This window comes from Silene latifolia, chromosome Y, assembly GCF_048544455.1.
Source record: "Silene latifolia isolate original U9 population chromosome Y, ASM4854445v1, whole genome shotgun sequence".
Classification (NCBI taxonomy): Eukaryota; Viridiplantae; Streptophyta; class Magnoliopsida; order Caryophyllales; family Caryophyllaceae; genus Silene; species Silene latifolia.
Genome location: NC_133538.1, coordinates 14,054,079 through 14,067,758, shown reverse-complemented (window position 1 = coordinate 14,067,758; position 13,680 = coordinate 14,054,079). Strand labels below are relative to the sequence as shown.

The following is a 13,680-nucleotide window of genomic DNA, read 5'->3' as shown; positions in this document are numbered from 1 at the left end:
CCTTCTTGGAATTATCACCACTTCGAGTAGTTTTCCCAAAATACTTACTGATACCAACATGCGTCGATACCCCTCTCACACGATGTGGATACTCTGCTTTGCCGATTGCCCTAGAAAAAATGTCATCACGTCCTTCAGGCTTCCATTTTCCTTCCTCTACCTCCTTCTCACATATCCTCTACATACACATAAAACCATTAAGCAACACACAATTATATAACTCCAACTACCAGTGGTAGGAGTGACATATTTATTCAAACTTACAATTTTCTCTTTGATGTCCTTATCATATTCAGTTTCCGTCTTTCCATTCTTGGAGTGTGACCTTCCACCCAAGCGTCGTGACGACTGAATTTTCCAATATTTGCCTACAATTCATTCATCACATTGATATCCTCTCAAAATATGTATGATTACGATGAACATATATAACATCCGACTAAAACACCTAATAGTCTAATACTATAAGAATTATGTAGTACTTACAAGTTCTTCTTAATCAATCTATAACCACCACGGGAGCCGTAAAAGACGGTCTTTTTCTTTGAAATGTTCGCCTTGTTCCTCTGACTCATAGCCTTTATTAAATAAATTGTATCAAGAAACGTAAGCATGACCAAACAGTAAACTAAGTATACTTCTTTACTTATTATTATTAAGTTACCTTAAACTTATCAGACTGCCTATAAGCGATATAGCTATCCCAATGGTCTTGACTGACATACGGATACTTCCTTATTGGTGGGTTCTTGTTCATCTCCTCGGTTTCCTTGTTGAACAAGTGGTTCTCAGCCATCTTTAACTTCCAAGAACTGAGGGCTTCCCCTATCTTTGTTTTTAGGTACTTATCATACTTTTCGGGGACAACGTAAGCTAACTGCATATTGGGATGGCAATGGGTAGGGTCTGGGTAGGGTTCACTTAGATCCGGACTCGGACCCGAGATTTTCCATTTGGATCCATACCCGACCCAGACCCGCAAGGGTCTAAAATTGAAGGACCCATACCCAGACCCTATGGGTAAGGATAGGGTCTGGGTCTACCCGCGGGTCCGAGTTTTAGCCACATTAATAGCAGGATTAACAGCTATGGAATCTACAATATTAAAAAAAATCATACTACTTTAACATTATGAGTTTATTAATCTATATTGTACACTATCAAATCCAATTTACATACCAAAGAGATTAAGAAAGACAAAGAAGACCTAAATTAATTTTACCTCCAAATACATGTGAAAGAATCAAACTCAGAACACTAAAATAAATACCGTACTTGATAGTCGTCTCCATCTGACCGTCGCAGGCTGCCGTTAATAGTGGTTGTTGATCGCCGCCTATTAGAGAGATGGTTGCCAGTGGCGTATCACTTTATGGGATGAGGAAAGAGAAAGAGACTTTAGTTGCTTTGGTTTATACGGTCTGCCAGTATGAATTCAGAGAAGTTGTGATTTTTTTTTTTTTAATAAAGGGTCTAAAGGTCGGGTATGGGTCTCATAACTTAGACCCGGACCCAGACCCAAAATATTTTCTTAAGACCCATACCCGGCCCATACCCATTGGGTCTGAAAAAACACATACCCGACCCATTAGGGTCCGACCCTCAGGTTCTGGGTCGGGTCCCCGACCCACTGCCATACCTAACTGCATATATTATGAGCATAGTTGGTACAAGTGTTTCGGCTAATAGACATATCAAGTAGTAACTTAATTTCAACTAAAACATTTATTATTGTATATACATACCTTTATTCTGTTTATAAGCATGGTGTTCCGTATTTGACCCAGTTCACAGACATGCGGCGTACCGAGAGGCACATATTGTCTTACACAACAACAAATCCAACTCGCAAAATACCCGACATACTCACCATATGGCAGCCCCGTATCTTTATCCCATTGTAAAGGATTAGGTATCTTTGAATTTATTGCTTCTACGGAAACCCTGTGGCGCATTCGACCCGAAGTGTGTTGCAAATTATTCTCATCACCTGAGTCGTCGCTTGACGCATTTCCATCGTTTCTTTTGCGCTTTTGGACCATATCTAAAGCAGAAATTAATAAATAAATAATAACAATGCATACTTATAAAAACAAACAAATCTACCGAGAGGAGGGTTTATTACTTCCTTAAAGAGGAGAATCCGGATTGATCTAGCAGTGGCAATGGCGATCATGACGATGACTGCGACGGCGATGGGTAGGCTGGCGGTAGAGGGGAAGCTCAATATTTGAGAATATTATGTGGGGGAGGGGAAGCTCAGAGTATATATGTGTGAATAATACAACACTTCTTGCAAGACCTTGTTTATTGGAAAGTAATCAGCACGGTATAAGAAAAACCGTTATATTTTGTTTCCAAACAGACTACGATTTTGTTTGAAACCGTAATTAATTCGTACTATTTACAACGAGTCATAAATAACCGTTGTCTGTAATATTTTCATGTTGTTTGATTTTTCCGCCAAGAAATAAAGCATCATTTTTATATACATAACAACGGCCTGAACCGTTATAAGTGTATACGTCCTTAACAACGGTTTGGGTATAACCGTTTTATTTTATATTTCATTGTGTTTTATTTTACCGCCAAGAAATAAAGCATCATTTGGTATATGCCAGCTAATTACAATATGTTTCTTAGAAAATCTTGCTTATTTCCATTAATTTAAAGGATTACAAGTTAACACATAAAGAGTACAAACTACCACCAATATTTGTATAAGGCGGTCTTGCACGAGTTTGTTGTAGAACGGATACCTTTAATACTTTTAGCCACTAATTTCATTATTATTAGATCCATAGGGACTAATAACAGATTACTCCGTAATTTGTTAAAGGATTATTAAAACGTACTGAAATTGTAGTACATGAATAAACAACTAAATGAATGTGTGAATAATAAATATTAGAAATACCTCGATCTTAACTTATCTTTGATCATCAAGTTACAAAGTCATCTATCACAATCATGAAACCTGCAAATAATTTGCCACGATTAGATCCAATCATCCAAGTAATGATACTCCGTATATGAAAAAGCACTCAACCAAATCGAGATATAATGCACGCATTACTACTATTACAATGTAAAAACACACCTATAGATTAAGAAAAACTATAAATAAGATCGTAGTAAAACGTAATATAGGTAAATAATTATATATATATATATATATATATATATATATATATATATATATATATATATATATATATATATTTATAGAGTAAAGGCTATTTGAACTCATTCTAAACCATCGGATCTAAAAACTAATAATGCACCAGATAATTCCACGAGTCCCGTACATAACCCAATATAACAAACACGCCTAATCCTCCATCATTTACTCCTCTGGCTCCAAGCTCTTCAATTTCTCTCTCTTCATCTCGTCTTCGTCTACAGCTCTGTTTTCGCCATTCACCTACATTTCGATCGCTATTTTATCACTCAACCTTGGATCGCCATTATCAACCTAATTTCTTCTCGGAATTAGGTAATTTTGATAAACTAATTTTCACTTCGATTCATCCGACTTCATTCCGCTTCCATAACACTAATTTTCGAAAAACTTAATTAATCTATTAAACTTTCGATCAACTACTTTAGTTACTTATTTCCATTCTTCTTTTGTAGGTTTTGATCGATTTCTCCGCTTCTTCGTATGTACCTTTCCCTTTCTTTACTATTTACTACCTAGATTTCGATTTTTGTTGCTTAATTTGTTAACTTTTGGTCAGAAACTTATTTTATTAGTTTAATTACTTTGTTTCGCTTTTGGTTTACTATTTTCCTTCACTCAATTTCAATTGATTTCTATGCGTTTCTATTGTGCTTCATTATGCTCGCAATTGAAGCTTCGTAGTTATTCTTCAGTGTTAGTTATGATCAATTTCATGTAACCTATAGGTTTGTGACGAAACACTCATTACGAAATGTTGAATAATACCTAAGTTTGTTAGTATAAATTAGTCTATGCTGTTGTTTCATAGTTAATTTTTGTAGCTTCTCCTCTATTTTGCGAGTTTTTTGGATGCTTAAGTACAAATTTGTGATTACCTTATCGTTCTTTGGATGCTTGAGTACAAATTTGTGATTACCTTATCGTTCTTAATTTGGTATTAATTCTCTCTTTTTCTGTTCATTGTTTTTAACTATATGAAGATATGTGAAGATTTTATGTTGAAAGATGTGAACTTTGTTTTAGTAGCATTCTGCAAATATTTTTATAGGTTTGTGCTTGTTATGATTATTGATGTTGAACGATGTGAACTCTATGGTATCACATATTCTTACTTAAAACGGACATATCCGTTTTAAACTAGAAACCTGTCGAAATCGTTGTTATGTGTTGAATGTCATATAAAAGGTCTACTATTATTCATAGTATCAAAATATAGTTTTATGGACATTCTTGTTACTCAGGTAATGAATGTGTATGCTTTTGCCCATAAGCATGAATTTTGATAGTTAATAGCTCACATGCCTGTGTATAACAGTTTTGTTCCTGAAGAATGCTCTGAGATATTCTAATCAATACTCAGTTCAGTCTGATGTACATAATTCATCAGCTAGTGTCTATTTCTGGTTCATGTTAGAAGATGCCAAATTATTTTGGGACTAAGGGTTTGTTACAATGTCTTTTGGGTTTTAGGATCTAAGCAAGCCGATGCGGTTCAACGCGATACGAGGTGACTAACTTACACTTTGAAATAAAGCAATGATTCTAAACTAGTAAACTTGAAACAAAATTTGCCATCCAACTTGCTTACTTCTTGATGGTAATTCTGCAGCTTTTTCACCTTTGAAGATTAGGCTGGGTGGCTCTTTACAAGACAAAGTCATATATGAAATCAAGGATTCTAAAATACCATGTAACAAATTAAAAAATAATCCTTCATTGATCTTTGGTTTTACTCTAGGGTGTTTACCAATGAAGAGATGAGATGAAACTAATGCCTTCTTCAAGAAAATTGGGTACTTTATTTCTTCTTCATCCTCCTGAAACTTATTAATCCGATTTAGTGGCGAAGCAAGGGAGTTATTATGTGCTGCTTGTCCTGTAAGGAATAATTATGAGCTTTCTACTTCAAATTTACAATTTTTTTCCTTAGTAAAAACAGTTGCATTCCTATTTGTCCCCTATATTTCCGATATATGTTTAACCTTCTAATTTGGAGCATTTCAACCTCGAACGATTCTTTGGCTATAGGACATTGTTTGTATTTGGATTAAATGCTCTTACTGGATGAGTTTACAACCCTAAAGGGTCTCACTACACGGTTGAAAAGGGTTATCCTATTCATAGCTGGGAGCAAGGTATACTCATTTATCTAATCAATTTCCTAGATTCAACTCCATGTTCTAGTCATTTTAGGAACTTCTAAGTTCGGATTGGGTCATTTCCACATCAACAGTATGCTTTTAGTCAATCGGGTTTGATCTCGGTCAATCTTGTGTACAGAAAGTTCAAGCCAAGTAACTGTTAAATGGTTCTCATTCATATACGCGTCAGATAGGTTTTAACTTTTGGGTCAGTCTTGCCATGTCAATTGGGTAGCAGCCGAACAACATACCTGACATCTTCTATATTCACTTTGTTTGGTTTGCAGGAAATCAGTATGCTAGTGATTTGATTACTCTAAATCACAGGCTGAAAGGGATATATAAGACAGTGAATATAAGCTTCTGGTTATAGCTCTTGGATGTTTGTTCGACGCAAACTGGTATTTAGAATTTCTAAGCAAAACACAACAATAATTTGGATGTTATTACGCACCATATTTACAATCTTCGACCAGGTATAGTCGTTTTCAATTATTCATGTTTTCTCAATTAATACTATTTGAGGTTAAAATCTCTGTTTTGTGCTCTTAAGAGTAGATCCACACCTAATAGAAACTTGGAAAGTATTCTCAACCCATCAATTCATGATCAGGAGGCAGCTACATTTTACTTAGGTGTGTCAACCAAGGTTATTTAGATATGTTTAGACATTCAGTACTCAATATGCCTACAAAGTGACGAACTTGTTACTAATTTGAATTTTTTTTTGTACCTGAATTAGCCTATTAGAGATGAGCAGATCTGGGGTTGTCGAGATCTAGGGCTATCATCTATTAGGTTTATGTATCATGTGTTTATTATTTGTTCATGCATAATTTACTATTTGTACCATATCATCTATTAGCTCAAAAGGTAGAGCATTGTGCTATTGCGCATGGTGTGGGTTCGAGTTCCATATAGATGAACAAATATAAATATACAATTATTATATAATTTATCAATATAGTCTCTAGGATTCACAGAATAAATTATAAAAAAGTTCATTATAATTATAAAAAAAAAAACTTATTACGTATAAACTCGTTGCGAATAAATTATATAAAAAAAACTCATCATAAAAAAGGTCATTATAAATTATAACTTATCAATATAATTTACAATTTTCGTTTTCCCTTCTAGCTTCACAATATAATCTCTAAGATTCACGAAACAAGGTAGAGGATTCAGAGAATAAATTATAAAAAAAAGGACATTTCAACCATTATGACCACCACCACCACCACTACCTGGACCACGACCGCATCCCCTACCTCTGCCACTAGGACTGTAGTACTTCTCTCCATCAGCTGGCTTTAAAAACTCATTGATGCTGACAGACTGCAAATACACCCGAAAATATAATTACAACCCTAATTTTTTTCGCACAGAATTCGAATGAGAGATTATTGCACATGGGACCACTCCATCAGCTATAATTGTGTATAAATCGGTATTTAAGTAGGGTCTCATGTGACGTAAGATGGTCTCATACAAGACTCCAAGCATATCCCCAACCTAACAGAATGGAAAGGGAAATAAGATGCAAATGACAGTAATAAAATTTACAGGTGAGGTTCGATAGCTGAATGGATCAAGTACTACCTGCGTTTGAATTGTATTTAATTCATATTTGAGCTAATGGTTTGATTTCCACGTTAAACCGCTGGAAAGAGAATTACTCGAAACTAATGGGAGTCCAAACAACAATATAGGCACAACCACCACGAGCTCGAAAAAAATGTAACAAAATTAGATGGGTACCATCTCGAGACTGTGTAGTGATTGTTGCCCTCTCACAACTGATTTACACCTTATGTGAGCGCATATTTTACCCACCCAAATTGTACTATGCTCCTTATGAGAGCATAACACAAGAGAATGCAAGGCACTAAAAATAAAGATTGAAAATGTAAAACTTTTCTTCCTTGAGATTGACCCTCGACAATGCACAAGTATTAGCAAACGATGCATTCATACATCATTTGGAGAGCTACAACTTCATAACCAACCCTCAGGTACAAAATTGTGCTTTAGTAGAAGCACAATTTCAACCATGAAATTAAAAAAAAAAAAAAAAAAGTCCTAGGCACTGCGTTTTAGTTCTTGTCTTGAAAGATGGTTTTATGAACTGTATTCGTTAAGCTTTTGATTTCCACATAGGACACAAATACAAAGATTTCATGAGGCAATGCACCAACATTGTAACATACTCCGTATATGATAGCACAAAGCACAAAAGGGCTACTATGTTCAATTTTTTGAATCAGTCAACCTTTCATGCTATATGGTATGTAAATGCCTTTGGTAAGATGACAGTGATGCTACCATAAAGAAACTATTACCTTGGTAGAAGAGAGCGCCTACCTTGTCTAGAAAAAAAAGTTTCACAATTGATTGCAAAACAGGACTAATAGTCATAGCTCGTGATTTTAGTGCCTTCAGATAGCCAAGAAATTCTTTATATTCTGACTTATCAAGTATTTCCTGAACCTGCGAGTATATATCAATAGTGTTCATACAAAAAGGGAACGGACGTGCTATGTAAAGATATTGGACTACTGTCTACTGGCAGTGGAACCCTGAGATCAACTACTCCATTTGTTGTCTTACATAGAAAATATATACTTTAGATATGTAGGAGAAATTAACAGCATGAAAATTTATATACATCCTGAAACTGAGGCAACATCATACATTTCATTTTGTCATTAAAAAAAAGTAGAAAAATCAACTTCTTTTCAGTATTTTACAGTGGACAATCAACTCAAAAGATTGTCCACTGTAAAAGCTTCACAATATTGTCTTCTAGTGTCACCATGTTTCACAATATTGTCTTCTAGTAGTTTATAGTGGACAATCAACTCAAAAGGTTATTTCGACCATTTATGACCATGTTTCACAATATTGTCTTCTAGCTTCACAATGTAAGCTTCAAGATTCACAAAACAAGGTATATGATCCACAAAATAAGAAAAAGAGCAAAATAGGTGATTTCGACCATTTTATAAACCAATTTCACAATATTGCCTTTTAGTAACACAAAACAAGCTCTAGGATTCACAAAATATGGTATAATATTCACAAAATAAGAAAATGAGCAAAATAAGGAATAAGATTCACAAAAGATTAGCTATGCGTTTCACAAAACAAGCTCGCAGTTTCACAAAAAAAGGTCTTTGATTCACAAATTCATGGAAAGAGCAAAGTATGTGATTTCAATTATTTATGATGAAGTTTTGGAATACTATCTTTTACGTTCACAAAACAAGCTGTAAAATTCACAAAATAAGGCCTAAGATTCAAAAGATGAGAGAAATAACAAAATAGGTGATTTTGAACTAACTTATGACCAAGTTTGGGAAATATTAGCTATGCATTTCACAAAAGAAGGTCTCAGTTTCCCAAAAAAAAGGTCTTTGATTCACAAATAAAAAAGGTCTTTGATTCACAAATTCAGGAAAAAGAGCAAAGTACTTTTGAGCATTTACATACACTGTAAAGTACTTCGTATATGCAAGTTTCAAAATATTGCCTTCTAGCTTCACAAAACAAGCTTTAGGATTCACAAATAGGGCATAAGATTCACAAAATAAGAAAAGGAGCAAAATAGGTGATTTCGACCATTTATGACCAAGTTTCACAACATTGTCTTCTAACATTCACAATATAAGCTCTAAGATTCGAAAAATAAGGTCTAGGATTCACAAAATAAAATATGATCAAATTTTTCACAATATTGTCTTCTAGCTTCACAAAAGAAGTTCTAGGATTCACAAAACAAAGTCTAGGATTTACTAAATCAGGTCCTAAGTTTCAGAAAAGCATGTCTAATTTTCACAAAATCAGGCCTTAAATTCACAACTAAACAAAGATATATGCATCATAAACTTTTCACCGTGACGGAGCGACTATTAAAAGGTTCACAAAATTAGGTCTAAGTTTCACAAAATAAAGTCCTAGATTCACATTTCATAAATAAACAGACATATATGCATTATATGATTAACCTTTCACCGTGACGGAGCGCCTATTTTAAGGTTCACAAAATCAAGTCTAAGTTTCACAAAATCAGGCCCAAGATTCACATTTCACAACAAAACAAACATATACACATCATACATTCTAATAGTCGTAAAATTGTTCAGGATATCTACTTTCGCTATAGTAACATCCTAACAAAATCAGTAGCAGCATTATCATAATCATCACAATATCAAAATCGCAAGGTTAAGATCAAAATCGAGCCTTATATTAAGGAAATCGCTCAATTTTAATTTGATAAAATTTGAACCTTATATTTAGGAAATCGCACAATTTTGATCAATCGAACCTTATATCATCAATTTATTAGTGAATTAACAAAATTATATGAATATGCTTAATTTTGATCAAAATTATGAAATTACCTGTAAATTAATCAAAATGTTCTTCTGAAATTGCTTGAATGAGGTTGTTGTATGTTGTTTTGATGAAATGTATGAACAGTTTTCCAGAAAATCGTTGCAATTGTTGTTGTTGATTTGAATTCACCAGGAAATCGCTGAAATCTATGAACAATTTTCCTGGAAAACGAGATATCGTGATGTTGTGTTCGTTGTTATATTTTGATAGAGAGAGGGGTAAGTATTGGGCCGTTGATTGTTTATTTTAGATAGAGAAAATATTTGGTTCAAATGAAAAGTTAGGAATGACCCCAAATTTTCAGCCCAAATTAAATCAGTCCGCCCAAGTTAGGAAGAATCAGTCCGCCCCAAGTTTACTGAAGGAAATTGGTGAGGCCGACCGCCTCGCCATAATTAACGGCCTCACCGGATCCAGCATATATATATATATATATATATATATATATATATATATATATATATATATATATATATATATATATATATATATATATATATATATAGTAGGGATCCAGTGAGAACCACCCATATGATGAGAACCGTGAGAACCACCTACCCCTAAACATTCGACGCGCACGCTAATCAATCACCTACCCCTAAACATTCTAAACTCCGTCATTTTCCAATTTTCATTTCCATCTCATCATTCTTTCTCTCTCCTCGAATATCGCCATCTTCACAACGCTATTTTTTGCGCGCCATTGATCCTCAACTACTGATCCATCAATCTCTTCAACGATCTTCCTATTCGACGCGTCCTTCATGAATGGGACCTTTTTATTCAAGGTAATATTTCGAAATTGCTGATTAATTTGTTGAATTTGAGAAATTAGGGTTCAGTAATTTGAGAAATTAGGGTTCGGTAAATTGAGAAATTGTTTAAATTGGTTGAAATCGTGATATTGTTGGCTCAGTTTTATGAATTAGACAGGTTTTACATTCGTCAAATTATTAGCTACGTGCATCAAATTGTTGCTATGTGCGTCAAATTAGGGTTTATAGTTTGATCTGTTTGTAATTTTTCAATTAATCGATTAAAATTATTGAATTTGAGCAATTAGGGTTCGGTAATTTGAGAAATTAGGGTTCGGTAAATTGAGAAATTGCTTAAATTGGTTGAAATCGTGATATTGTTGTCTCAGTTTTTTGAATTAGACAGGTTTTACAATCGTCAAATTATTAGCTACGTGCATCAAATTGTTGCTATGTGCATCAAATAAGGGTTTATAGTTTGATCTGTTTGTAATTTTTCAATTAATCGATTAATTTTAATTAGACAGGTTTTACAATCGTCAAACTATTAGCTACGTGCATCAAATTATTGCTATGTGCATCAAAAATTTTAAATTTAATTTTAGTAATAATTCCCTGATATGATTTTAATGTTAGTTATTTAATCTTAAGTGGTTGTTATTGCAGTAATGCCATTCTTAGTTCAATGGGGTCGCGTAGTTCTTCTAATGTCATTACAAATGACATTAGAAATGAAGGACAGATGGTTGAAGTTATTGCATCTCAATCCATATCAGAAATATTTGCCCTTAACATTGATGTTCCTGAAATCGTACAAGGTACAATTCTGTTGAACTGTTGAATGATCAAATACTGTTCTATATAACTGTGCTGTTGTATACTTGAGTTATCCAGTAAATGTAATTCCTAACTCTACTTTAATTTCATCACATTTGCAGATGACGTAGTAGACAAGGCAGAGGTAATAGAGGAGGCAGAGGTAATAGAGGATGCAGAGGAGGAGGCGTCCAGTTCAAGCAACATGAATCGGATTTTTGGTTGTCCTACCCATCTCAAGCCTGTTATTGGTATGGTCTTTGATACACTTGAACTCGGTATTTCCTTTTATGAAGCATATGGAAAAGAATGTGGGTTTGCTAATAGAAAAGGCTCACAAAAGACTAAACAGGGTGTCACTACACATAAAGCTTGTTTGTGTAATAAGGCTGGAGAATGTGAAGCCAAAGGCAAAAAACACCGTAGGCAAAGGACTAGGGTAGGTTGCCTTGCTAGGATTAACTTTAAACGAATTGCTAACGGTAAATACCAAATTTATGGTTTTGTTGAATTGCATAATCATATGCCAGCTACACCATTAACAATGGTACATCTGACGCAAACGAGAGAATTGAATATAGCTCATAAAAAATGATAGTTGACAACTCAAAGGTTAACAAAGGTCCAGTTATGACCTATAGGATGTTTAAGGAGTATGTCAGTGGTTATCAAAATGTGGGTGCTTCATTGGAAGACTTTAAAAACTTTTCAAGGGATATCTAAAAGTTCATGTCAGAAGGGGATGCTCAAATGATTATTGAGCATTTTATGAAAATAAAAAGAATGTGTCCATCCTTTTACTTTGACTTTGAGGTAGATGAGAAAGATAGATTGTCACATGTTTTCTGGGCTGACCCTATTAGTATAAAAAATTATTTGCTATTTGGGGACATGACATCCTTTGACACTACCTTTAGGAAAAATAAGTAAAGAATGATATTCGCCACTTTCACAGGGGTGGATCATCATAAGAGATGTGTAACTTTTAGGGCTGGGCTTCTTATTAATGAGAGCAAGGAGTCATTTTCTTGGTTATTTACGAGATTCCTAGAAGCTATGGGGGGTCGTTATCCTGTGTGTATAATAACTGACGAAGATTTGGGGATAGAAGGAGGACTTAAGAAAGTCTTTAAAGATAAAGTGCACCATAGATATTGCATGTGGCACATATTGAAGAAGTTTCCAGAGAAGGTAGAGCCTGTGATATGTAGAGAAACTGAGTTTTTGAAAGAGATAAACTCATGTGTTTGGGGCGAAGATGTGGAGTCTGCTGAATTTGAGGAAAGATGGACAGCCATTGTGGAAGCTCATGGGTTGACGGATAATGAGTGGCTTCAGGAAAAGTATGGCATTAGACAATTTTGGATTCCAGCTTACTTTCGTGACTTGTTCTTAGGAGGGTTGATGAGAACAACCTCGAGGTCCGAGTCAGAAAATCATTTTTTTAGCAATTTCACTAATCCAAATTTGACCCTTGTTGAATTTTGGATGTGCTTTGAAAGTGCAATAGATACACAACGAGGGCTCAATCAAAACTGATTGCACAATCTAAGTACTGGTTTCCTGACTTGGCTACTCCTCTAGACCTAGAAAAGCATGCAGCAGAAACCTACACTCCGAGAATTTTCGAGGAGTTCAAAGTGGAAATAAAAGCAGCATGCTTTACATGTGCCATTGGGGACAAAGAAAAAGATAAGAATCATGCAATTCTCTACATAGACGTCAAGGATCGTGAGAGAAATAAAGACTATAAGTTGGGTTATAAGACAGCTGAAGTAAAACTAGTATGCAATTGCAAGAAATTTGAAAGACATGGAATACTCTGTCGACATATTCTCTGTGTCCTTAAAGATTATGGTTTTGAGAAAATTCCAAGCAAATACCTACTTAATAGGCGGAGCAAACTAGCAACCTGCCAGCCAATCTTCAATTCTGGCGGGGAGTTGCTTGCTGATTGCAGATCAGTCGATGCACAAAAGAACAAACTGACTGAATTGTGGTCATAAATGTTCACTTGTGTGTCACTAGTTGAACAGAGTCATGTTAATTGTGATGAGTTGATAACCATTTTACGCGGGTTCAAGGAAAGGGTACTTGCAGAAACAACATGTAGTGTTGCTGATGATGGTGGTAATAGTAGTATTGGAAAGAAAAGGGACAAAAATGCGGAAATTGGAATGCTCTTGGGAACAAGTGTGCCTAGCGAAATTACAATTTTGCCTCCAAGACAATGCAAAAACAAAGGCTCGGGAAAAAGAATGATTTCACAAAGAGAAAGAGCGGGGGAAGTCAATAAGAAACCACTAAGAATATTTAAGGCTTGTGGGCAGATGGCGAACCACGACAGCATGAATTGTGACCGGCCAAAGGATCACTGACAAAT

General features: G+C 34.8%; 1 protein-coding gene across 1 annotated transcript; it reads left to right on the top strand.

The window, feature by feature from the left end:
• The first annotated feature begins 12,230 nt into the window (after positions 1 to 12,230).
• On the top strand, positions 12,231 to 13,303 carry LOC141627625 (protein FAR1-RELATED SEQUENCE 5-like). Its single transcript, XM_074440858.1, has 2 exons — positions 12,231 to 12,718; positions 12,808 to 13,303. The coding sequence occupies exons 1-2, from the start codon at positions 12,231 to 12,233 to the stop codon at positions 13,301 to 13,303; spliced, it is 984 nt and encodes a 327-aa protein (XP_074296959.1).
• The last annotated feature ends 377 nt before the right edge of the window (positions 13,304 to 13,680 follow it).

Coding starts and splice junctions, on each gene's coding strand:
- LOC141627625 (XM_074440858.1), top strand. CDS start 12,231: ATGATATTCGCCACTTTCACAGGGGTGGATCATCATAAGAGATGTGTA. Junction 12,719..12,807: donor TTGATGAGAACAACCTCGAG/GTCCGAGTCAGA, acceptor AAAGTGCAATAG/ATACACAACGAGGGCTCAAT.